This window comes from Dipodomys ordii, unplaced genomic scaffold (assembly GCF_000151885.1).
Source record: "Dipodomys ordii isolate 6190 unplaced genomic scaffold, Dord_2.0 Scaffold205, whole genome shotgun sequence".
Taxonomy (NCBI): Eukaryota; Metazoa; Chordata; class Mammalia; order Rodentia; family Heteromyidae; genus Dipodomys; species Dipodomys ordii.
This window is the reverse complement of record NW_012267421.1, coordinates 1059590-1083218: the sequence shown is the minus strand read 5'-3', so window position 1 is coordinate 1083218 and position 23629 is coordinate 1059590. Positions and strand designations below refer to the sequence as shown.

The window sequence follows — 23629 nt, the reverse complement described above, 5'->3', positions numbered from 1 at the left end:
TGATTTGTTCCCATTCAATCGAAATATGGAAACTCCAGGAGTTTCTGTAAAGCAGATTCAAGGAAGAAGGAAGAGTCAGAACAGTGGCCAGTGGCCAGTGATCTGTGGCAGCGTGTCTCCTGGGAGGGGGCTCGAGGTCTTGATCTGACTAGAACAAAAGAGGGCAGAAGCGGCTCTATTTTTTTCTCTAGGTCACCCCAGGGAAGCAAGCTAACCTATTTACACGTGATCTCAGGGGAGACATCTTTAAATAGCCATCTTGTTCCCGTCCTTTTCGTCATCTTCTGCGATCACTCGAGGTCTCTCCCCCCTGAGCAGAGTCACACCTGCAAAACAGAGAATGGCCCTTCAATTAAATGCTGCTAATTAAAGTACTAGACAGCCTGTGTACCAGGGCCTAGCAACCCAGAAATGGCTCAGTTTCAGAAAGACAGGAAGGGGAGGGAGAGGGAGGGAGGGAAGGAGGGAGGAAGGGAAGGAAGGAGGGAGGGAGAGAGAAAGAGAGAGAGAGAGTGCTTAAGAGCTGAGTAGCCTGGTTCAACCTATTCAGGGTGCTTAATGAGGACACTATTCACCTTCTTTCTCTGAGTTCTGCTCCTAAGCATCGGCAGTGTTTGAACTCCGGAGTTTGGGCTTCTAGTCTAGCCACCTTCCACATCTGCCTCATACAGTGATGCGCCCTCCCCTTAACTTTCTCATCTGTGAAACAAGACACTAACCCTTACTATGAAGTGATTGCATCACTGGAAGAAGATGTGTGTACCTGCTTAGCAAAGAGCCCCACCTGCAAGTACTAAGGGTCAGTCTGGTCCTTTGGAGAAAAAATGGTAGAGCTCAGGAAATCAGACATAAAAACATTTCACCAACATCTGGGGAAAGCGGGCTAAGGCTCTGGACCACTCTCTGCCACCTTCAGTCCCAGCCAATAATGAAGCTCCTGCCGCTCACTTTAAGGAGAGTGTAGCTGTCAGATTACTTGCTTTAAGGAGAGTGTAGTTGCATGGCTGCAGTTTAGAGTGTGGTCTCTTGTTTTGAGATGACCCTTTTCCTTCTTTGGGGAATTAAAGCATCTTTTATGAAACTTTAGGGATGTTAACATTTCTGTTTTTGTATCCTTACTAGGCAAAATAAAAGGTTGTTATGACTTATTTTTAAAAGTGTACTGGTCTGTGAAAATTAGGAATCTGAACTTATTTTTTTTTCTTTGAGTATAATTTTCTGGACTGGTCAGCTCAGCAAAGGCTGGCTGAGGAGGTCAGGATGCTTCTGTATCTTCTGTGAAATATAATATGGGGGCAGAGAGGAGGCTGTGATTAGAGACTGGGCCTCTGTGATTCTTATAGTCCCTGGCAGCCCCTCCACCACTGGCTTTGCACCTCTGTCCCCTCCTCTCATAAAGGCTTCTGTCTGTGATATACTTTACAAAGATCTCAAGCTGAGGAACAGGGGCCTATGATAGCCCGAGTTCCTCTCAACAGCAGCAAATGAATGAAAACTGTTGATCTTAACAGCTATCATTTGGTTCCATGCCTTGTTTGTTTAGATAGACTTTTTACCAATTACCTAATATTTATTGGAGGAGAAAAACAATCTCAAGAGTCAGGCTTCTGCATAAATCACTTACAAGTGCAGTGAGAGATATTTTCTCTTATACCAGCTACATGGGGTTTGGGATTTTTATATGGAATTAAAGTTAGCATGAGGGAGAATACAGAATCAGCTATGGTGAGTCTCAAACTTTCTGTTCTTCCTTTCCAAATGCCCATTTATATTAAGCCAAATTTACATTTATTAAAACAGTGAGAGTCTTTACGTTCCCAAGTCCTGGTAAACATCCTAGTTACTCTGGATATCTTTAAAATCAAGTCAGAGATAATCTGGGTCAAAGGACGGGGAGGAAAGTCCTAGAAATTCAAAGATAGGAGGTGCCTGCTGAATGGTCATATTAAAAAGTGAAATAGCTTGTCCATAGGGGAAAAGGAGGTCATTTGAAGTGGAAAACGAGCTAGTAAATTAAATATAGTTAAGTATTAATGTTAATGTTTTATGATGAAAAAGTATGGAAGCTGTTGTGGTCTGGAATTTCAATGACCCTGAAAAGTTCATCTGTTAAAGGCCCAGCCCCCAGCTGGGCAGCCTTAGAAACTCTAGGAGGTGGGGCTGATGGGGGAAGAAGTTAGGTCATTGGGGGTGTGGCCTTGAAGGTGATGTTGGGACCCTAGCCCTTTTTCTCTGTCTCTACCTTTGACTCTCTCTGCCTTAGTATATTCCTCTATGTGTCTCTCTCTGCTTCTCAGCTGTTATGAGGCAAGTAGCTTCTCTTCTACACATTCCCTGTCACCATGTTGAGCCTCACCATAGGCCCAAAGACAGCATGACCAACAGCTGAAACCAATAGAACATTGTACCTGATTTTTTTCAGGTATGCATCCCCACAAAGGATACAAAGGCAACTGACTACACAGATACCCACTAACACCTTGACTTTGTGGACATGTTGCATTGGGTGACCCTGAGAGCTGGAGTGGGCATGTGTCATCACTGTGTTCTGTTCTCCAGATGGTGATGGGCGTAGGAATCAGGGGTCTGGTGTGACACGCTTTCCTGAGAGCAGAGCTGTCCCCCCAGGGAAGGTGTGAGACAGGCCATAGGACTAGGAAGTTCTGCCTTCGGTGAGCTATGAGCAGCAGCTCACATTCAGAGAAGCTCACTGAATTTATCTGAGGTTCACTTTACTCATGGGAAAAGTTGGCGAAGAAAAAACAATTTGTATTTCCTGTGGGATATGACGCCCAAGATAGTCTCATAGACTCCTCTTTGCTCAGGTCTCTACTAGTGCTCCCCACACACTATTCTTTACTGGAGACTTCTTTCCCTTGTAGGCAGGCCTTGTCTGCCAGATCTGGCTAGTCACAACCAACACTCTGCCATGCAATCACCAGGACAGGGGTTCTGGCAGCCGTAGGCCAAGTTGGGAGCAAGCCTGGGGCTGGCAGGGAGACTGAGATGAGCCCCACGGAGGGGCCATTCTGGCAGGTGGAAACTGTCAAGTCAGCTCATTAACCTAGGCAACAAGGTGCTTAGCAAGAGATTCAGAGCAGAGACAGTCCGCATCCAGGTTCTACTTGCCAAGGGCTAACGAGAGGACTCATCTCCAGAGTCCATTTGCGCGTGGGCTTCCCTCTGTGTTCTTAGGACTGCTGGCGTCCTTTGAACATCTGCCGAAGGCTCTGTCCTCATCAGCTTAACTAGCATTCCAATTACTGCCAAATCTTTAGATACTAAAAGGCTCTTCAGAAATGAAGTACTTCGGCTACTGTGCTAATAAAAGCCAGAATCTGACAAACAGCTTTGATTGCACACACGTGTAATTCTGGCTTGGACAAATTCTGTGTCCACACACCCCTTCCTCCCTCTTCCGTGTGCTACAGTGCCTGAGAAGTTGTGCTCTTAGGAGGCAGCATCCATCGCTAAGGGAATACAGAGAGTTTCTAGGTTCAGCAAGTTTATGTAGAGAAGTGCTGCAGCCAACAAGAATTCTCATCCTTGGAAATTGGTCAGTCTTAGGATGTATGATTGTGTGGAGAATGGTCGTGGTGCTAACATTCACTGAGTTCTTTCAATGTACCAAAACCCCACTGAGTGATCTGTGTACTTTACTGAATTGCATTAACACTTCTGTTGCCTTTTTTTGCTTTAGTTTTTTTTTTCGTGATAGAGTCTTGTGTTTCTTGCTCAGCACCATTCTCAGACAGCAACCCTCCTACCTATAGCCTTCCTTTTGTATCACAGGTGCATAACACCACATCCCTAATTTTTTGCCCAGGCTATCTTCAAGCCACAACCATCCCAGTCTCTGCCTCTTGAGTATCTGGGATTATTGTCATGAGCCACTATGGCTGCCTGATTCTAACAACTTCATCTGTGGATTATCGAATCCTCCTATGAAGATAAACTTCATCTATAAATGGAGATATCTACTCTATTGTGCTGTTCAGATCATTCTTTACAAGTCCATGGTAAATCCACACCATACATGTATTAGGGTCTCACTAAATATTTGCCCATGTCTCCCCTTGTCATCCTCCCCACACAACCATCTATGTAACACACATGTGTATACATCTGCACACAGCCTCATTCAGAGTCTCATATCTAGGCATGAGCATGAATATCTACTTCCCAGCTTGCATATGAATTTGGTTGGGGCAAGGATGAGTTATGAGGGTTTTTGCTCCACTTGGCACATTGGAAGATAGTGGTCCTTCCCCTACTCCTCTCCTGCCTCTCTTCTGCTTAGGTCATAGCACATGCCTCCTTGGCAGAACCAGCCATCAGCCAAGGTTTAAGGATGTGAGACTTGTGCCAGCCTGTGGGGAGGGTGGACCTCCTCCCTTTCCCAAGGACACACCAACGTTCCTGTCTCACATGCCTGGGAAGTTTAACCAGGTCTGCAGAAAATCACCGAGCCAGGGCCTGAGCAGTCCTCAAAGACAAACCTGATTGGCAGCAGCAAGGGCAGAGTACCTGGTCAACACAGGTTGTTGGGCCAAAACACAGGCCATGCCCCCAGTACCTCAGGGTGGAAAGAACCTGACCCCTATCCCTACCCCTCCTCTGAGTGCACAGGGCTGGCTCTCACCTGCTGTCAAGGGGGACGTATGCAGGGCAGGTGTGTCTTTTCTCCTTGGCTTCTTCTGTTCCGCATCAGCATTATGAAGAGTGGGGCTGGTTTTGCTTTTGGGATGTCTTTCTTGAACATCGTATCTTCTAATTAAATGTTCTGAAATCACACCTGTATGATTCAGGGATTAGAGAGAGCAGCAGAACCAGAGGCAGTAGTCTTACCTAACGTAGGAGGCCTGCATTCCAACGGATTCCCATCTGCACTCAGTCCAGCTTCCCAACTATTTCAATGGGAGAAGTTCCCTTATGGCAAGAATATTATTTATGGAGGCCAAACTAGAACCCCTCAAAGTCCCTGAAGAAGTTCGTGTCACTACCATGCCACCAATCTGAGGAGGCAAGGCCAAGATGTGAACAGGATTTCTTTTTTTTTCTTTTTTTGTATGTTTTTTTATTGTAAAAATACTGTGCAGAGGGGTTACAGTTACATGAGCAAGGTTGAACAGGATTTCTTGCAGCTGCTAGGCATTGGGTTGAGATGGAAGCTGGATTTGTCATCTACAAAGCTCATCTTCCGTGGCTGTTCTGTAAGCAATGTGCCACACACTTCCATCCCCTTGCCATAATTATTGCTCCCTTTCCCCCACCTTCCCCCACCTGCCCTCTCACCTCTGCTCTACCATCATTTAATAATCTTAAAAGACAGCTTTTCAATGAAGTTTCCAAAGATGCACTGCTCAGAACCATCTCTCCTGGTCTTTTTGTATGAGTCTCCACTATGCGTGCTGTACCTTCCTCTTATTTTCTTTTATATTTGAAAGATTGGTGTCTCATTTGGCTTGTCTCACTCAAAATGTACTGATTGGAAAGGACATTATAGAAATGTCTAAAAGTAAAGGAGAGAAGGAAACAAAGAAAAAAAATAGAAAAACCCAAGGATGCCATCAGGACAAGTTGCTCTTCATGAAACTGCTTTGCTGTCTTCTCGGGCACGGGGCTAGGTGACATGTCCGGCCTGCCTTTACGTCAGGAGAGGCTTGTGACACGCGAGCCTCCTCACAACCACACCCTGGCCCCCATCATGACTCAATGTTCACATTCAGGGTGGCTTTGGAAGTTCAAGGTGACTTCACCATAAATTGCTGAGGTGAGAGCTACACTGCCTGCATCTCTAAATGACGTGTTGAAGCAGAGCATTTCCAAGCTTCTCCTATCCGTGGATGAAAACACCATCCTGCGTTGTTATTACGGCATTGTTAATAAGCCATTAATATTTAAGTTAAGTTTGTGGAGAGCCATGTGACCTGGTGGCTGTGGCGAGGCCCAGGATCTGAGGGTGTGTCCCTTACCTGGGATGAAGGGAGGGATGTGCAGTGCTGGTGTGTCCTTCCTCCGAGGCTTTTTCTGGTCAGAGTCTACATTCAGGTTGGCCTGTGCATTTTTCCCCTTTCTTGGCTTCCTTTTGAGATCACAGTCCTCAATGAATTGGTCTGAAAGATCACCTGATTTTTGACAGTAAGTGAAGAGACCAAGGAATATGACATAAGTAAGGGCCTGTCACAAATGGGTGGGTTTACAGTGACACACAAACACATGGAGATTTAATGCTATTTTCATATTTTAAATATTGAGAGACATAGACATTAGGCCAAAGGTCTCAGAATTCACACACAAAAGAGTGAGGATTTGAACTCAGATTAGTCTGTGAGAGAGTCTGATAGAGATAGATGCAGAGAAAGAACAGATTTGTTCGTTTGAAAGCATCTGAAAGATTTGATTATATCATATATCCAAAGATTGCTAACTGGTCTGTGGTCAGCCCCTGACCCTCTCCCAGACCCAGAGGAAAGCCCCAACTTTGTCAGCTTTTCCACATCGACTCTGTGCTTGGCTGCCCTTTCTCATTTTGGCAACATGAACAGCAATTTTGCCTAGGTAAAACTTTAAAGGATTGTGTAGTTATTATTTTTACATATGTCTTCTCAATAATAGTATCTTTTTATCTCATTAGAAGCAATAAGTAAGTATTTGTTGAATGTGTATGCTTTGATGAATGGAGACGCAAATACACTTAGTGTAGGAAGCATTTCTATTAGGATTCAACAAAGGCAGAAAACAATGAAGCTGCTTGTCCTCTCCAGAAATTATTAACTGTGTCTGGACACAGCCTGGACATACCTACAAGTGTATGCATGGGACTCAGAGCTTAACCAGGACTCATACCTCCTTCTTCCCTCCTTTCTTCCATTCTTTCTTTCCTTTCTCTACCCTTCCCTTCCCCTGTGCCTATAGCACCCTGTGCCTCCTCTCCTTGTCTCTTTCCTTACCACCTCTCTTATTCCTTTTCTTTCTTCTCTCCCTTTCCTTCCCTTCTACTTTCCTCTCTCTAGTTCCCCTCCCCTCTCCTCCTCTCTCCTATCTTTCCCTCCCCTCTCTTCTTCCTCCTTCTTTTGATAAAAAGGGTATCATTACATAGTCCAGAATGGCTCTATTGTATCCTTATCTTATCGAGTGCTGGGATTACAGGAATATAACACCAAGCCTGGCCTCTTTCAATCTCTTCCTCTTCCCCCCCCCCCTTATCTCTCTTTAAAAGAAAATATTCAAGCAAATTTTGTTTTGTTTTGTTTTGTTTTTGGTCATGGGACCTAAACTCTGGGCCTGGGTACTGTCCCTCAGTTCTTCAGCTCAAGGCCAGTGCTCTACCATTTGAGCCACAGCGCCACTTCCAGATTTTTCTACTTATTTGGTGCTGAGGAATCAAACCCAGGGCCTCATGCATGTGAGGCGAGCACTCTATCTCTGAGCCACCTTCCCAGCCCTCAAGCAAAATTCTTTAAAACATTAGTTTTACGGATCTCGAATAATCTGCATTATTGATTGTTTTATTCAACCAAAGTTTTTTAAGGTCTTAGTGTATGCCAGGTCCTGTTTTATATTCCAGGAATAATAAGACAGGTAAGAAATTGTTTTTGCCTTCAAGGTCCTATTATTCTACAGGGCTGTTTGAGTCTAGGTGATCCTTTGTTTTAGAATACTCAACATATGTAAGGACCCTACCATCAAAAATACTTCATGACCATACATCATCATGCCTGGATTATCAAAGATCATTATATATAGCAAAAAATCAAATGGAATAATTGTCTTTAGAAACATTTGGTCACTTTCCCTTTACCTAAGGGATTTTGATAATTTTATCCAGTCATATCATTTTAATAGGCATTTATTGCAATAGGGTGGGGTGTGAGGCACTGGAATATATGGCATTTGCACACACAGAAAGAGGAAGAGGCACTTAGTGTCACTTAGGTCCTGGGAGACTTCACATCTAGCATGTGGGATGGATGGACACATTTCTGACTCAGTGAGTGCCCATGCTTGATCACTTGGTCTTTACTAATATCCTTCCTGACCAGTGACTCTCATTCAGTTCCCACACTAAACCTCTAAAGACAGCCTATTATTATCAACTCACTAATATTCAGATGAGGAAATTGAGATTCAGAAGTCCAGGTAAAGAGCTAAGGGGGTACACTGCTAGCAGGTTAAGGGAACCCTTAAATTTTGTTATAATACAATAGCTAAACCCCCTGCATATTATACATTGTTTAGGTTCAACCAGAAGTTGAATGAATGAATAAATCTTGCTTGGAACAAGTGGGGGCATCTGAATCCCTGGAGGCAGGGCCTGGGCACCGACCAGTCAGAGTGTGCCACACTCTCAATCTAGGGCAACATTCAGCATGCAGATAAAGAGTGAGACATTTGCTTCAATTTTGAGTTTTACTTCAGTCTCACTTTCCCTCATTTTGGGAGAAATTCTGAACATAAAATATCTTGATGGGAAATGGGGAAAGGGGAGAGGAGGAGAGAGCCATAACCAGGCAGGCAGGGCATAAACAAAGGCTATGAATATGCAGAAGGCCCATCCATCAAAAGTCTGAGAGTCTCATTTTTAGAAATGGGTAGAGGCAGCAGTGTTTCTGGTATTTTCATTACAAAGGTTATGCAAAAAGTCAGTTCTGGAAAGGAAACAGATTGACAATAAAGCAGAAAATGGCTATTTAAAATTCTGTCTTGATAGGCAAAGAGAGATATTTGAAATATTTTATTGGCACTGCACGTGGGGTGTCAGTGTGCTGGAAAATACTGGAAACAAAATGTGCCACGGCGTTCCATTTATGGCTCACAAATGCTCTTCCTGGGACTCTGTGAGACGCCCCAAGAAGAGGACCAGGCCTCTTCTCTCTCTAACTCTGATGAACGTCTCCAGTACTTCAGCTAATATTTACATGGCAGACCCCACAGACCCCTGGCTATTTGCCTGTCCATCTGGTGCTGGCTGTCACCAGAAGGCACGGGCTATCAGGTTTCAGGGGCTACTCTCTGACTCGACTGCAGACAGGATGGCAGAGGAACCAGCCTCTGACTTCCACGATAGATACTGACAATGACGTATTTACCCAGGTGGTTGCAGTGAGCGTCTAGCTTCTCCCGCCTGTCTTCCGGGTCCTCCCGTGACTGAACTTGCTCTGAGGTCATCATCTCAGTGGACATCATGAAAGAGGTGGCTACTTTCCTTCTCCAGCACTGCAGTAGGATGAGAGACAGATCTGTCCACACATCCACTTAGTTATTAACACACACATTTATTGAACAATTGACTATCTCGTTCCCAATTTAATGCCATCTCCCAAGTCTGTTTCTTAGACAGAACTACTGAATTTGAGGCGTGAGCTAAAATCAGTCACATGGGTTAATTTACATGTACGGGTTCACATGGATAAGTCACACACCCACGTAGTTAGCAGTAATCACCATGTAGAAAATGGTCAATATATACTTATTATTGGAGTTTCAAAATAAATACTTGTTAAGTATTTATTTAAATCTGAATTAGTAAGGAGTTGTCTAAGAGTTACAGAAAGTCTTAATCAACTGCCTGTATGTCAGCTCTGTTGAGTTCTGCAAAGTTGAGATTGTAGCTCACAAAGTTTACTTTAATTTAGCCACATGTTTATTAAGTAGCTGAGACTAGATCACAATCTAGATACTCAAGTGTCTTAAAAACATAAGCAGTCCTCCAAACTCAGATGCTTTCTACCCTTGTATCCTATAACATAGTGTAGCTCTCTCTCCAAGGCTGCAGAATGCCAGGAGAAAATCTGGGTCTTTGTGGAGCCCCATTATTTTTACTCCTATGGATCTGGACATCCTTAGACCCCTCTCTTTCCTGGGCACAACTCCATTGAACATTGCAGAGCTGTCAGTTAGCACTGTGGTCCAGGAGGTGTGGCAAGCATCTCAGGTCCAAATGCATTAAAGGAACTTTACAATTTAGATGGGAAGGGGGAGGGGAAGGAGGAAAGAGGGGGAGTGTAGTTGTGGAGGTGGGAGGGAAGGGAAGGTAGGGGAAAAACAAAGGAGGAGGTAACAATGCTTGATAGGAAATGTACTTATTACCTTGCTCATGTAACTGTAACCCCTCTACAGTATTTTTACAATAAAAAATGTATTTAAAAAATCCCCTCAATTTCTTCAGCTATAAAATGGGTAACATTTATATAAAATAACAGTGTATTGTGAGACATAAAGATTAATTACTTTTGTAGAACCTAGTTTTAAAAAAAGAGAAATTTATAGAGAATCTTCTCTACTCTGTTGCTCAAGTTCCTTTCTGATGACTGTCTACCCATGTCCTGCAGCAGCAGGGCTGACGGGGGAGGAATGAATAAGACTAGGATGAAGGAGCCGAGTGTCTTCTTCTGAGACCACACAGAGCAGCTATCTGCTATCTGCTATCTGCTCCCAGCATGTGTCTGATGCAGTTGTCTTCGAGGAGTGAGGGGCTCTGGGGAACAGCTGAGGCCTCTTGGCCATGCGCTGAGGTCATCCCATAGCAGATGGGGCCATTACTTGATCCCTCTAGCTTGGCTTTTAGTGTCGCTCTGTGCAGACTGTTTGTGCTGAGTGACTTCAGCAGACATCGCGTTGGCCAGACAATTGTTCTGAGTGTATGAATAGAGCCAACTCCTGGGGCCGGAAGGAAGTGCGGTAGGTGCCTAGGTCTCCCCCTACCCCCCGCTGTGTCTGTAAACAGCTGAGCTCTGTGACCATAACTCAGGAGTGGGTTCTGAGCTGAGTTCTTCAGACAAGGCAATAGTCTCAAACATGATGCCCACCACCCAAGTCACCAGCTATCCTCCTCTCTGGGTGGTCTTGGCCCCCACCACAGATGTGTTAAAATTCTCCCCACTAGAAAATGAGCTTCACAGAGCTTACACTGACATGTCATTTGTAGCTCACTGACTATCCAAAGTTCCTGCCTCTCTGGTGTGGACGTGGGCCCCTCCTGTCTACTTCAGGTTGTCAGTAAGTCCTCCTTGCCTTCACTCCAACCCATAAGCTGTAGTTCAGTGTTCTTGGACCTGTGACTCCTCCCTGGCATCCATAGCTGCTTAGTGATTGGAGCTCAGGATTTGGAGCCTGAGAGACCTAGGTTGAATCTTAGATCTGTAACTACAGCTCAGGTGGATTTTTGATGAAGCTGTTGAATCTTAACAAAGTAGTGGGGATTTTTAGTAGGCCCCATGCAATGGAATCCTCATGCCCACTCCAAGAAAAGCTACTGCTGTGGTGGTGAAGTTTTCCAAGACTGGCTTCTTTGTGGCTCCCCCTTAGACTGGCACCTAGGTTCGCAGGGTCCTCTCTGCTCCCTAGGTTTGCTCTCAGTATTCTTGTCTGTGAAATAGAAACCGTGACACTTCTCTCACATGAAGGAGGAGAGCCCCATGTAATGTTCAGTGTGGGCACCGTTGTCACACAGTGTTGGCTATGTCTGGCGAGGTGTCTGGCTAGTGGAGACCAGGTATAACTGGAATATTCTAGGAAACGTTGTAGTCTTTTTATTTCATTCAGCTGCTGAGCCTGGGCGGGTCAGCCTCATTTAAGTAAAGCAGAAAAAGGAGCCTGCCCCAGCTGGTGAACTGTTCGAGGACTGACTCCATGTGTGTTTCAGAGGCCTCTGAACAAGTTACAGCAACTAGTGATTCATCACAGAAGTGACATTTGCTTCTTCCCACAACAGCTCCTATCATCCACAGAGGAAACAGCCCTTCTGAATCAGTGTGAGGAGAAGTGGGTGGTGGGGAACGCAGAAAATTGTTTATCAGTGGCCGAGAGGCAATGCCCACACCTGGAGTTTTTCATCACAACAACGACCTATGTTCATGTTTTGTCTTATATGACATCACTATGACCTTCCAGTCAGAAACCCTTCTAACAAATAAAAGGCGAAGTTGTGGAGGGCAGGTGATGCTGGTCTGGCATTGCTTTAGGAATCCTTGCTAGCAGAGGGTATGGATCTGGTCCTGCTTCCAGAATAGAAATCCTTGCCTGTACCTGCCCATGGTCCCAGAGGAACCTGCCTCCTGCCTCCCTCACCGTTGGCATGCTGGAGGAAAGGGTGCTTTTTCTTTCTCTCTCTTTCTCTCTTTTTTTTTTGTGTGTGCTGGTTCTGGAACTTGAACTCAGGGAATGGGCACTGTTCCTTAGCATTTTAAGGCTAGCACTCTACCACTTACTTGAGCCACAGATCCACTCTCACCCTTTTGCTGGTTAGTTGAAGATAAGAGATAAGGGATAAAACTTTCCTGCCTGGGCTGGATTCAAACCATGAGCCTCAGATCTCAGCCTCCTGAGTAGCTGGGATTATAGATGTGAGCCACTGAGCCAGGTGGAATTGGTGCTTTTTAAGAGTAAACATGACATGAACTCATCTAATTTTTAAACCAAGAAATGAGATGATTCTGCTTTCTGTTTCTAGCTCTCCATACATTCTTCTCTAGTCCACCACCCAAGATGTCCTGAAGGGACTCTGGTCTTGTCTTGATGCCCAGGGAAGGTTTAGTCATGGCCCTTAGCAGCTCCCTGTAATCCAGGGGCTGTCTGAGACCAGTTCCTGAATAGTTGTCCTCCAGGGCTTCAGATTTCAACCCAAGACCTTCAGAGGTGCTGGTTGACAGGGTCTCCTCTCTCTCTCTCTCTCTCTCGTGTGTGTGTGATCCATATACTCTCTTGTGCAAGGACTTGAGGCCTCAGCATGCTGGAGTCATGCTGGCTCATCATGGGACTTGGACTCCCTTGTGGTTGCTGTCCACCCTTCCTTGTGAACGGTAAGCCAGATGCTCTACGGAAATCAGGACAGGCTTCTCAGAGAGCCCCAGTGGCCACAGCTCAAGGACAGCCACATTAGGACCTAGTTCCTTCCAGGTCTGGATTCCAGCTTTGCTACTGAATGACTTTCTGGTGGACTTCGCAGCCACAACCCATTTTTTTTCAGTTGTTTGGAATTTGTGATTAGAGAATAATGAGTTGTGTATCTGAACTGCCTTTCTGGTGGCTGTTGTTGGAGGGGGCGCGGGGAGGACATGTTCCTGGAATGAGAGGCGGAGAGGTGCAAAGATGAAGGCTGTCAGGACCCAGAGGCTAAGCTCCAGTAGCTTCCTTCCTGATCCCTTTTCACAAGGGCCATTTGAAAATGCAAACACCACTGAGAGAGATCTATAAACCACGGCCCCACCCACCCTTGCTAATGACAAAGGTTACACCTTCAGACTATAGGAACTGAGAAGATCCAGGAGCTGGTCACCTGCCTCGTAGGAGCCCCAGTCAGGTGCAGAATGGCAGGCATGCCCTCAGCAAACCTTAGTCCATTTTGCTACATCCAGCCTCCACTAGCCCAGGCTAGGCACTACATCAAATGAACAGAGTATTAAGGATCTCTGTAGTTCAGTTTGAGGTCTGAAGCTGGTCCAGGTGTAGTAGTTTCTCATACCATTGGGTAAGAGAATTTGAGAATTATACATTTTCAGTTCTGAGAATGTGACTCATGGCAGGCCACCCCTCCCTGACACCAGCCTCTGGTGCTTCAAGCATGCTGTCTCTTATCCCCCTCTCTAGCTGAGCACATGTGGAAGAGCTCTGTGCTCCTTCCATAATTCTCACATCTGTAAAAGGGGGGTCCTGTGACTGTTTTTTGGGGTTGTTGAGAGCACTGGCAACACAAAGTCTTCATGGCACTGGCCAGGACCCAGCTCCATAGATGCCGATGTCTGCTTTGCTCTCTCAGTCCCCTTCCCCATGACTGGAACCCCTGGGCCTAATGTTACCCAAACTCATTGTCATAATACTCTCCTCCCCAGCCTACTGTGGAGCTGATAACAGTAGAAATAACAATAGGACACCAGCAACCCATTTCCTGACTTGGGAAGATAGTTAAAGCTGATTCTCAGGAATGAGTGACACTTATTTTAGCTGTACCATATTCTAAAGAATAGTCCCAAAGCAATCAGATCTAGCTTTCCTTGGCCAAGGAAAAAAACTTTAAAAGCACACAGTACAATGTAGTATCCTGTTAATAATTCTCCTGGCTATGATCTACTGTGGAATTAAATTCAGGTCCCAAAGCACCACATGTTAAAATCACCTTTGTTCACTTAGAAAAACTATATTTGCAGCATCCTCCAAAGAGTGCTGGTGACTTGAAGCAGAGCAGAGGGGTGGTGGCTGGCAGGCAGATACCCTGGGAATGAGGTATGACAGACTGCCATGCTTTGTGAACAGGCGGACACCTCACTGAGCAATGAGATTGATGGAATGCCACACCTCATCTAGAAAAGTCGTGGGTAGGTGGTGACTTTCCTGCCCCACCTAGCCTCTACCTAGAATAAACCCCAACACCACCTGCCACCTTGTTCTGACCCAGTATCTACAAGGAAGCAGTAACTTACTGAAACTTGCTTTTCCCACCACAAAAGTTCCCAGGATAAAAATACAAAGCGCTCACCAATCCACACAGACGCTGAGTTGAGGGCTGCAGATGACTGGAAGAGCGCTCACCAAGCTGGGCCTGGACTGCTGGGCTCCTCTTATAGTGGCTGCTGCAGCCAGGCTCCAGCTCCTCTTATCTAGGGACCAGCTGCTGCTGTTGCCATGGAGATGCTCTGCTTCTCAGGCACCAGGGCAAGGGGGATGGAGAGGGAGGTAGTATGGGCCAGAGCACTCTCCGCACAGTACAGAACAGCACATGGAGTCCTGCTTGGAGTCTGGAGTGTGCAGCCCAGAGAAACACAAAGCACTACATCTTTGACTGCCAGTAGCAACCTAGAAACAGTGCAGACATGGAAACTGAGGCACAGAGTGACTTGCCTTAGATTTGCATTTAAATTTAGAGCATCTACAACGCTCCCTCATTGTCTCTGAATTTTATCAGGAGTAGGGAAGACCAGTAGTAGCTGCTAATATGATATTAACAGTCCTGCATTCCAGATGTCCTTCCAAACACTGCATGTATTGACTCATTTAAACCTCAAAACAACCCTGTGATGAAGGCATTGCTCACCAGACCCACCAGACCACAGAAACTGGGGCCCAGAGTAGCTGTGTTACCTGCCCAACTCTCACACAACAAAGTGGAGGTCTGCATCCAGCACCTGGGTGCTAAGTCCATGCTCTTAGCCACTCTGCTCACCAAAGAACATCTGGAACCGTACCTGGCAAAGAAGGCCTTTCCCTCACCCCTATCCCTTTCTAATTGGATTGAATTTTTTATTGTTGAATTTTCAAAATGCTTTAGATATTCTGATACTATCCTTTTATCAGAAACTTGATTGGCAAATGTGAAGGTCTTAATTTGCAGCTTGCGTAAAGCAAAGGCTACAAATCTGTATGAAATCAAACTTGCAAATAAATTAATTTCCAATTTTATATGACGGAGGTATCGCTGAGGCTTTTTCGAGGAGCTGTGGTTTTAAACAAACAATTGGGTCATCTAGTTCTCCACAGACAAGAAGTTTTTGGAGAGTATGAATTTCATTCCTCTTTGGGCAGACACAGGCGCCTCTCCCAGGTTCCAGAGGCGGCTGTTGGTGGTGTTTCCAGGGCTTTCTACATACTTTAATTGATCGGATCCCTCTGCCTTTTAAGCCAAATGTAAACAGCCCCTGGAGTTGGCAGATGGTCATGTAAGTCTATACCTCAGAGAGCTGTAAACAGCAGGGCTGTGTATGCAGGGCTGAAGTCATGGCCCTTGGCCTGCAGCACTCACTTGTAAATGCAGGGAACCACTGTGTCCATGACATGATTTGTAGAGCCACAAGTCCTCTGATGTATAGCCAGATCAGCATCCAGCTTCATTCTCCGCTGGGATACCTAATGGTAAGGAGCTTGGAAAGAATACGCTTTCATTTAAACCGCAGATTCTATACTTATGAATAAGTGTGATGACAGCAATGAACATCCCCAGATGACTTATTCCAGGCAATTTCTACTTATAACATCCACGTGCAAGAATTTCCTTTCACACTCAATCTAGGAAATACTTTGTGGGATTCACAGAGAGAGACAGAGAAATACAGACACAGAGAAAATATTGAATATTAGTGGGCTGGACTTACCTCAGAAGTCTTGCTCATCTCTTTCATTGTCTTCATCAGATTCTCAGAGAAGGAATTCACTGTCTTAGGTCAATCATTTCTGTAAATCGGCACCAATGTCTCTGTGGTGGATAGCTCTGAACACATTTGAGCTCTTCCTAATAGGGGAGTGTTTGAGTTAATTTATGAGAAAATCTGATCATATCTATTCATTTCATTGGAAGGAATATGGAACATATTCATTCTTTCAGATTTCATTTACTTTAGGCACTTCAGAGATAATTATAGATTCACATATATATTCACAATATACAGGAAGATAGTGCCCTTGCATATTCTACTTAGTTTTCCTCAATGGTGATATTTTCTGAAATAATTGGTGACTACCACAATATCTTAATCAGGACATTGATATTGGCCTAAAACAATCAGATTTTCCAGTTGTGTGTGGGTGTGGGTGTGTGGGTGTGTCTCTGTGTTTGTGTATGTAGGTTCTATACAGTTGTTTCATTTGAGTGCATTTACCATGGCTACAGACAGAATACTTAATTTCCAACAACACAGAAATCCCTCTTACTGTTATTTTACAGCTTCGGTCCCCCCCTCCTACCTTGCCACCCTCCACAATAATGGCTGGCAATCACTATTTGGCTCTTTGGTGCTAAAATTTTGTCACTTCAAGAATGATACATAAATGAAACAATATAGTACATAATCATTCGTATCAGCTTAATTCTCTGATGAGTTATTGAGATTGTTGTATTGCTAGTTCATTCTTTGTGACTGGGAGATATTCCATGTGATAAATATGCCACAGTTAGCTTAACCGAGATGATTCAAGCTTCTTCTATTGCAAATGATTGTGCTAGTAGCATGTGTGCACATGTATTTGTATGCATGTAAGGTGTAATTATTCTGGAATACATTTGCAAGAGTACACATGTTCACTTGTATGGTACTCGCATGTTTAATAAGAAATTGCCAAGTTGTTTTTCAGATTGGCTGTACTTCGACACAGACCAACAATGCACGCATGACCCAGTCCATTTGCATGCACTCAATATTTGCTCTTTTACCTGTTGTAGCCATTTGGATGAACAGGAAGTGACATCTCACTGAGGGCTTAATTTGCATTTCTTTGGGGACCAATGCCATCAAAAGGCTTCCATGTCACTGGCCAGTGCCACATAGTATTCAAGAGCAAATCTTCTGAGGATTCCAGGTTTCCCTTTGGTAAGTATGCATGTCCAGCTGCCTTTCAACTGGTCCATCCTCATGCTTCAGACTCTCCTCCTCTTCTGCATTAATAAAATGGATCTGGCCCTTTCTTTGCTTGTGCTTTAAAATCCACCTGATTTTCTTTTGAGTCACATGTTCTCCAATCTGGACATTTGGTTTACATTAAAAAATTAAGGTGATGACACTCAGTAGAACAGTGAAGAAGTCATGTGTGGCTTTTCCTCAGTTGTGACTCCATAGCTTTGCTTGGATATCAATTCTATCATAGCTCTGCTGATTTTCAATTAATAAGAGTCTTAAAGACAATAGCATGCTATAAATACTTTCTCCTGTACAGCCTGCCATCACCAAGAGGCAGCTAGCTTTGCTTGGGTCACTGCTTACTGCTCAGACCACAGGAGAACAAACAGGGCCGCCCTCTTCCCTAGCTTGCTTCTTTCCAGATAAGCAATTTTCCACACATGAGAACTACCTGGATTCTGGTCATTCTCCATAAGAGAGGAATCACTATAAAGAATCAAGCCTGGTCCCTCATGGTGCAGCCCCAGCTATCAAATGTGGGTGCTAATGTTTGTATAAGCCCTCCCCTCCCACCCCCATTCCTACCCCTGTTGGAAGAATCTACATGGAATAGGTATCAGCCACCAGATGGTGGCAGCAGCAGGCAGAGCCCAGGCAGAGCCACACTGAGCGAGTGAGTATGTCTATTTTCCCAGAGGTCACATCGAAGTTTAAGGTGCATGCAATAGAGTTTAAAGCTTCTGTTACTCAGAGAGAGAAGTATTTAGATATGCAGGGTTATCATATTTGAATTGTGACACACAATATTAATAAGCCAGTTCTTTAACTTGCTGTGAGCTTCTGGAAAAGTGTTGATGACGGTTTTTATAATACGGAAAAAGGATTTGTTTTCTTTCTTTCTCTCTCTCTCTCTCTCTCTCTCTCTTTCTTTCTTTCCTTTCCTTCCTTTCCTTCCTTCCTTCCTTCCTTCCTTCCTTCCTTCCTTCCTTCCTTCCTTCCTTCCTTCCTTCCTTTCTTCCTTTCAGGACTTTACCTCTTTGGTGTAAAGTGTCTGAAAAGTGACACCCAACTTAGGAATATGTGAAAGCAAATTTCAGACCCAGCATGTATTTAAAATAGCAGCTGTAACTTCTGCACTTGATTTCAAGAAAACTACATGCCTTGTATTCCTATTTTCATAAAGGAAATTTTCTTCCTTTTGCCAGCGAGAAGGTCAGCCCCTCTGTTTCTGGCAAGTTGGCGTGCAGAATTCAGCTGGCTCCTCCCAAATGTCTACTGTCCCCTGGCTGGGCAGTGACTGTTCCAGAATGCCCACCTAGGAGGGACCCAGGGGTGCATGCTGATCCAGAGGTGTGGTGAGAGGGGCTGCCTCTGAGCTGGAGCTAGGAAAGAAGCACATTGTTTCACTAGCCTTATACTCACTTAGGTTAGGTAGGATGATTGGTGCTAAGTGGGTCGTACTTCATCTTGGTCAGTGGTTCAGAAAGCCTGTTTTCACATTTCATCAGCCATCCTGGAAAAGGCAAGTATTGCCTTTAAGGATGGTTTTGAATATCACAGCAAAAGTCAGGGCTTGCCTGAACAAACTACATCCTCTCAGCCTGGTTGACCACTACTTCCTAGACTATTCCCCTCTGTTCCATCCAGGTGTCAATCAGGTATTGAGTATGGAGGTGTGGTCACATGGGACAGGCAGGGACAGGGTAGAGCATTGTCCTAAACTCAGGGCACCTTGTCTGAGTTGTAGTGCTCCTATAGAGACTGCATTAAGGTAGTAGGGCTAAGGGAAAGATTGGAAACCAAGTAAATGTTCTATGGTCCTTCATGGGTTCCAGAGGTTCAAGCTAAGGTCTTCTGGGTCAGTTCTTGGCTCTGTGCTGAGGCAGAACATTCGGCCCAAGAGTGATGATGGAGTCAGGACTTGGGCTTGCAGTTCTAAAGTTACCTGTGAATATATTTTAAAGCATACTCAGACTTCTCTAACATCTAAGCTGTAATGGGACAAGAGGTGTCAGAGGGATTAGGGACACCACAGAGTCCATAGGAAGATGCACAGCATAGGTGAGAACCTGGAAGAAATTGCAAACACAGAATATCTAGAACTGATGAACAGATCTGTAACTAGCCGGTAAGCCTGGCTTGATTTGATAAGTGAAGTGGACCTGTGGTACTGAGGGTTTAGGGCTAGCTTCAAGACAAGGTGTCAGATCACTCCTACTGTCAAGGTTGATGGGCCCCTGACTAGAAATGTCTGGGTCCTGTGGAGAGCTCCCTGAAGACCGTGACAGGCTTGGTGGTGAGTGTGGGGGGGGGCGCGGTTTGCAGGTGCCACACATGAACATCTCCAGGCTGACCACAGTCACCTTCTGTGCACATCTCCTCCATCATAAAGTGAAAATATAAAAGATCAGGGACCGGAGAAAGTAAGTGGTGTTCTGTCTTCTTTTTCTTTTGAATGCTATTTGATCATTCAAGTGTCTGTAGGCAGTAATTCAGTCGTGGTGAAATTGCCCACTAAAAATCATGGTGAATAGCAGCGCTCCAATCTCATTACGTGAGTAATGACCTAACAAAGCCTGACTATTCTGTGCCACCCACTTTCGTCTGTACCACCCTGAGGCCAAATCAGGAGTCTGATGCATTGTTTCCCTGGAGATGCTCCATTGTGCTCCTTCTGAAGATACACTAAAGGCTGGAGTTGGCGAGGTGGCTATGGCACTGAGCTGCTCTCAGCCAGCCAGTCACGGGGGAAAGGGTTGTCCTAGACAGAAGGGGTGCCCCACATTTCATCTCACTTAGGTTTTGGAGGAAGAAGTGGGCTTAAATACTAACTTGAGACAAAACTCCCTCCATAAACACTAATTGTGTAAGAGTAGCATCAACTTTGCATTCAATAGACTATTCTTTTGTGACCACTGAACATTAAGACCAGTTCACATATTTGGGCTAAGAGGCTTTTTGTATAACAATTCATAAGAAATATTCTGCTAAGCATCAAGTAATCTTGTCTTTAGTTTTTGAACAAAAAAAGTGATGGGAAAGGAGAAAAAGGAAAAGAAGAGAAAAAGGGAAAGGAAGGAAAGGGAAGGGAAGAGAAAAAGGAAGCATAAAAGAGGAGAAAGCAATGGAATCCATATTTCTGAGTATTTTTTAAACTATAGTGAAAAGCTCTTGGCGCTCTCTCTCTTGCTCTCTCTCTCTCTCTCTCTCTCGCTCTATCTCTCTTTTCATGTCCACAAGCTAGCCAGAATTTCTCCCTAAAACACTTCATGACATGTCAATGTCCTGTTTTAACCCCTCAATGGCTTCTCAATAAATTTGAGATAAAGCTAAAATCTCTATGGGTTGCTTAATAAGCTGCTCTAGTTTGGATCTTGAATGTCCCCTTTAACAAAAGACCATTTGTTAAAGGCTTGGTTGCCAGCCTATAGGCCAGTCTTTATGGGTTGAGATGAAGTGAGATTATTGTTGGCATGCCCTCAGCGGCAATGCCTATGCTCTGCCCCTTTCTTCTATTTGCTTTATAGCTGCCATGAGATGAACAGCTTTCCTTGCCGCATGCTTTTGAGATGATACAAATACTACCCCAAAAGCAGCAGGGCCAAACCATCATGGACTGAGACCTTTGAGACCATACCCAAAACAATCCTGTCCTCCTTTCAAGTGATTTAGCTCATGTATAAGCCACACCTGCAGAAAGATGGCTGACACATGAAACCTACCTTCTAGGTTTTAGTAAAAACAAAACAAAATCCCTTTGCCTATTTTCCTAGACTTACATATAAGAATTTGTAAGTTTGCTATAATCTCTATTGGAGTTTATTTTATTTTTTTCTGAATTCATTGGTAGCATGTGGAAATATAATTTTTATGTATGTATCCAGTATCTCACTGTCTTGCTAATAACATGATTGCTTAGCAGATCTTTTGTAGATCTTTGGATTTCCAGGTAGGCAATATAGTATCTCTTTGCGCTTGGTGTCTTTCACTTACTTTTCTTGTTATTTTTCACTGTCAGTATCTCCAGAAAGTGGTAAGATGGGATGTTCCTGCTTTGGGCTGAACTGTTGTGCCTTTTACCTTTAGTAATGATAATAGCTTTTGATTTTTAAAGTGGTCCTTTATCACTTTAGTGGAAGTTGCACTTAAACCTTACTTAGGTAAAGATTTTCATAACGAGATATAGTGTTCATTAAATGTTTCTTCTGAAACTGTTAAGCCGATGAAGTGTTTTTCCTTTATTAATATGATGAATTGTATTAATTTGCTCTCCAATAGTCTGTCTGTATCAAGCTCCACCTTATCACGATTTGCTAATTTTTTTTTTTTTTTTTTGCTGGTCACGGAGCTTGAACTCTGGGCCTGGGCACTGTTGTGAGCTCTTCAGCTCAAGGCTAGTGCTCTATCACTTGAGCCATAGCACACACTTCCAGCTTTTTCTGTGTATGTGGTGCTGAGGAATCAAACCCAGGGCCTCATGCATGCAAGGAAAGCACTCTACCACTGAGCCACCTTCCCAGCCCCGACGATTTGCTAATTTTTTTAAACCTAATCAAAATGTAGTTTACTAAGATCTTGGTAAGGTAGCTAAGATATGGAACCAACCCAGATGTCCCTCCCTCAGTAGGTGAATAGATCAAGAAAATGTGATATATATATGTGTGTGTGTGTGTGTGTGTGTGTGTGTGTGTGTATACACACACATATATATATATACACACACACACACACACACACACACACACACACACACACACATGAATTCTATGCCTCCATCAGAAAGAATGACATTGCCCCATTATTAGGAAATGGAAAGACTTGGAAAAAATTATATTAAGCAAAGTAAGCCAAGCCCAAAGAAACATAGGTCCCATGGTTTCCCTTATTTGCAATAACTAGTACATGTGTAGGACAAGAGAAAAGGCCAAAAGCTATGTACATATGACCATATAAGATGATGTTAACTGAAATGAACCCCAAGATAGGGACACAAATATCTTTTTTCTTTCTTGCTATTGTTTCTAACATGTTTATAATGTACTATGTGATTTTTTTTTGTTTCTTTGTATGTTTCCCCCCCCACACACACACTATAACCCCTATTTTCACTGTATTTGATGTCGGTGCTCTGCATCTTATATACACACTTCTCTAATTCGGGGAGGGGAAGGGAAAAAACAAAATGCTTAAATAAGGATATAGGTTGACACATTGTAACAATGAGAGGTACTAAGCACTCTGTTGAAAATGACCTTTACAGCTTCCACAGGGGTGTGGGTGGGGTGAGGTGGGGAGGTGGGAGGTAGGAGGGAAGGGATGGTAGGGGTAAAACAAAGGAGGAGGCAACAATGCTCAATAGGAAATGTATTCATTACCTTGCTCATGTAACTGTAACCCCCTCTGCAGCATTTTTACACTTAAAAAAAGCATACAAAAAATCTTGGTAAGGAATTGAGACTGGACATATATTTAACTGTCTGTGGAGATTCTTTTAAACAAAAACTCCTATTTAATGTTTCAGATCAATGTACCTGATTTATGTTTTCAAATGACCAGAATGGCCCATGAATGGCCAGCAGATAAATGAAAGAATAAGTTACATATTACTATGCACACCAACGTGAGCATCAATGCTTGGTCTGCAAAAGTGGATTGAGTGTCTCAAGGAACAGAAAAGAAAATGCCCATTCTAGAGCTTTCTCTGGGCTACCCTTAAGATCTAGAGAGACTCAATTAATCTCTTTGAAAGGAGGAGGGAAAGTTTCCTTGGAGAGGACCTGTATTGGATGAGGCCCACAGTGCTGGCAAGAGTTTGTAGGACACCTCTCCTTCCAGCTGTCTCAGGTACCACTGGGGATCTTGAAGCAGGCAGTTCTGCATCTTCACTGCTGTCATCATTAACAGTTGCCTCTGCTTGCTGAAAAACCCGGCGTAGGTGCCTATGCCCCACACCTATGAAACCGAACATCATTTCCTATTATGTTCTACTTTGTTCTGACAGAAAAGTGATGAATTACCACAGCCAGCATCTCTCCTTGAAAATGGCCATGGATCAGTGTGTACCTCTCCATCAACTAATTGAATCAAGGCCCACACACCTGTTTCCACTTCCTTTAAACAAACACAGGCCCCATAACCAATACAAAGCAATATTAGATCTCAACCTGTGGTGTGTAAGTACCTCTTTCAACCTGACCTGATCAATGCTGAAAGCTACAAAAACACAGGTGTAGGTCGACCAGGAAAGAGCGATCCTTACATGTAATGGAAATGTTTGCAACTCTGGCCCAACTCTGGCTGCATAA

The 23629-nt window shown here is 44.1% G+C and overlaps 2 protein-coding genes across 2 annotated transcripts in view; both read right to left on the bottom strand.

Moving 5' to 3' along the window:
- Nucleotides 1–246: 246 nt before the first annotated feature.
- On the bottom strand, nt 247–9186 carry Ppp1r17 (protein phosphatase 1, regulatory subunit 17). The gene is made up of 4 exons (XM_013035147.1): nt 9093–9186; nt 5976–6128; nt 4643–4795; nt 247–326 (listed from the first exon to the last, which is right to left on the bottom strand). The coding sequence occupies exons 1-4, from the start codon at nt 9184–9186 to the stop codon at nt 247–249; spliced, it is 480 nt and encodes a 159-aa protein (XP_012890601.1).
- Nucleotides 9187–14597: 5411 nt separating this feature from the next.
- Ccdc129 (coiled-coil domain containing 129) overlaps nt 14598–23629 on the bottom strand; it is a 67387-nt gene continuing 58355 nt past the window's right edge. Inside the window, exons 14-15 of the mRNA XM_013035129.1 lie at nt 15737–15840; nt 14598–14793 (exon numbers count right to left, since the gene is read on the bottom strand). Coding sequence (XP_012890583.1) covers nt 14598–14793; nt 15737–15840 — 300 coding nt within the window. The remainder of the gene's footprint in view (nt 14794–15736; nt 15841–23629) is intronic.